Source organism: Centroberyx affinis, unplaced genomic scaffold, assembly GCF_046629955.1.
Source record: "Centroberyx affinis isolate AG114_WGS23_722 - 3 ecotype Tasmania unplaced genomic scaffold, CSIRO-AGI_Caff_v1 ptg009460l_1, whole genome shotgun sequence".
Lineage (NCBI taxonomy): Eukaryota > Metazoa > Chordata > Actinopteri > Beryciformes > Berycidae > Centroberyx > Centroberyx affinis.
In genome coordinates, this window is record NW_027284537.1 from 1 (window position 1) to 2,500 (window position 2,500).

At 37.2% G+C, this 2,500-nt stretch overlaps 1 protein-coding gene across 1 annotated transcript in view; it reads right to left on the reverse strand.

The window, feature by feature from the left end:
- Positions 1–77: 77 nt before the first annotated feature.
- LOC139640440 (protein FAM13C-like) overlaps positions 78–2,500 on the reverse strand; it is a gene marked incomplete at its 3' end in the record, with an annotated part of 13,004 nt that continues 10,581 nt past the window's right edge. The window contains exons 4-6 of the mRNA XM_071514636.1: positions 1,700–1,781; positions 927–996; positions 78–198 (exon numbers count right to left, since the gene is read on the reverse strand). Coding sequence (XP_071370737.1) covers positions 78–198; positions 927–996; positions 1,700–1,781 — 273 coding nt within the window. The remainder of the gene's footprint in view (positions 199–926; positions 997–1,699; positions 1,782–2,500) is intronic.

The following is a 2,500-nucleotide window of genomic DNA, read 5'->3' on the forward strand; positions in this document are numbered from 1 at the left end:
GTAAGGGGATTTTAAGGGATTACTGGTTCATAGAGACACACACAGACACACACACACACACACACACACACACACACCTTCATGTTGTCGGGCAGGCCCAGCGCCTGTCTCTTCTCCCTCAGTCGTCTGAACAGCGACTCGACGGTTTCCTCCAGACTGGGTTTGTGCTCCGCTGCCCCCTGCTGGCCGGAGCCCAACCTGCAGGAGTTCAGACCACAGACAGACAGACAGACAGACTGCTGAGTGACTACAGACAGAGACCAGTCTGAGGAGGTTTGACCACAGCACACAGGAGCTGCACCAAGGACCTGTAACATACTGTGTCTGTAGTATTTCTGTAGTATTTTTATATTTTGCCTGTGTTTTTAGCCTGTGTCTCTCTAACTCTGAGTGATCCTGTAACATATTAATACATACTATATAACATGCCATACTACAACATATGATATACAATACATACAATAACATACCATGACATGTCATATCATACTGTAACATGATGTAACAGAATGTAAAACATTACAATCTAATCTGAACTAGTCTAAACTAAACTAAACTAAACTAATATAAACTAATCTAATCTAATCCAAAAAGAGAGTAAATGTGACTTGTTTGAAGTTACAGTGAAAATAATTTATCTATTGTGAGGAATGTGTGCTGTACACTGCTCTATGTTGTGAATGTATTCTTATTGTATTTTTTTTTTTCATTTTATTTATTTACTTATTTTTCTTTTCATTGTAAATCTTTGTCCTTTTTAACTTGATTATTTGCTAATCAATTATTTTTAAGTGATATTTTATTATTATTATTTATATTCTGCCAAATGTTTGATTTGGGGGAAGGTTCAGTTGTGTATGTACAATGTGTTAAATGTATAAAATCAATAAATATATGTTTAAAAAAAAAAAAATGTGACTTGTTACCTGCAGATCTCGTTGTTCTCCTGGCCGTCCGGCTCCTTGGACTCAAACACAGACTGTCTCAGCTTCAGCTCTGCAGAGACATCAGGCTGAACGTGACTGACTTTAATGACAAAATGGTTTCATATGATCAAACACAGTCAGTCAGTCCACTGAATAACTTTCTTGTTATATATATCGCCACCAATGAACCAGGTCAAACTCCTAATACTCTGCAAATTAAAGTGATTCTGTTTTTCATCTGCAGATCGCCTTAATATAATTTCCTTCTTGAACCAGTGAACTGGGGAGATTAATTTGAAAATGACGCTGTATAATAATAATATCATTTTACATCAGAATACATCATTTCAGCATTATAATTGCTATGATATAAAAAAAAACCCAACTATGTGGGTAAAAGAGCCTGAAATAAATATATGTAACTGAGCCTGATATACAGTAAACAGAGAGCCTGATATATGACTGTTTCTTTTTTTTTTTTTTAAACCTTTAATTTGTTGAATGGAAATGATTATACATGAGAATACATCTATTCCAAAATAATAATATAAATAATCCTATCAATTCAATTTGATAGTCATGGCCTGAATTTTGCCATCAGTGTCTCTAAAATATTAAGGATCCAGTATTTAAAAGTGTTGCCTTTTAGTCTACCAAGGACCTTATTTACCTGTAATGCTTTAAAAGACACTATATCTTATTTTGTATATGTGATATCAGTCATTCTGTAAAAGTAAATGTGACTTTTTTTAAATAGTGGGTATCTCATTTACCTTTGAGCTGTTTGCGAGCCTTGGCCAGTTCAGTCATGACTTTCACCATCTCTGGGTTGGTGTTCTTATCGTTGTGGGACGGCTGAGAGAGAGAGAGAGAAAGAGAGAGAGAGAGAGAGAGGGAGGGAGGGAGAGAGAGAGATCAAACATCTGTATGTAAAAACCATGTCTTCATCTTTGTGCTCATGTATACAAAGTTCAGGGTTCCCACACAGGTTTTTTCCTCAGGGTGTGAAGGCATATTGATCAATTTAGATGCTATATTTTAATCAAAGATCAGGTTCTTTCAGGGCCATCCATTCACGCCTAAGGCCTTATTTTGTTTTTCTCAAATCTACAAACTTTGAAGGGTTTTCAAGGCCAGGAAATCTGCAGATTCTATAAATGTTTAACATTTTTTTCTGCTGTTTTTTCCTCCGACCTAATGCAGCTGCTGTAGAGTGATGCTGAGGTCTGATTCATCCATCCAGTCCCACCCAGTGTCATGTGAAGGAATACGGCTGTGAAGAGTTTTGACCAGCAGAGGGAGACAGAGACTCACTAACTACTGACACTACCAGAGTCCAGGAGGCTGGCTGAAGCAGGAGAGCAAAATAGCACTGAATACAACTCAATTCAAACATTCAAACTGCTACTACTACTATTAGACTACTAACTAATACTATACTGCTACTACTAGTAGGCTACAACAACTACTACTACTGCTGCTACTACTACTACTACTACTACTGCTAGGCCTACTCCTACTACTACTGCTACTCCTACTGCTACTGCTGCTGCTACTACTACTAGGCTACTACA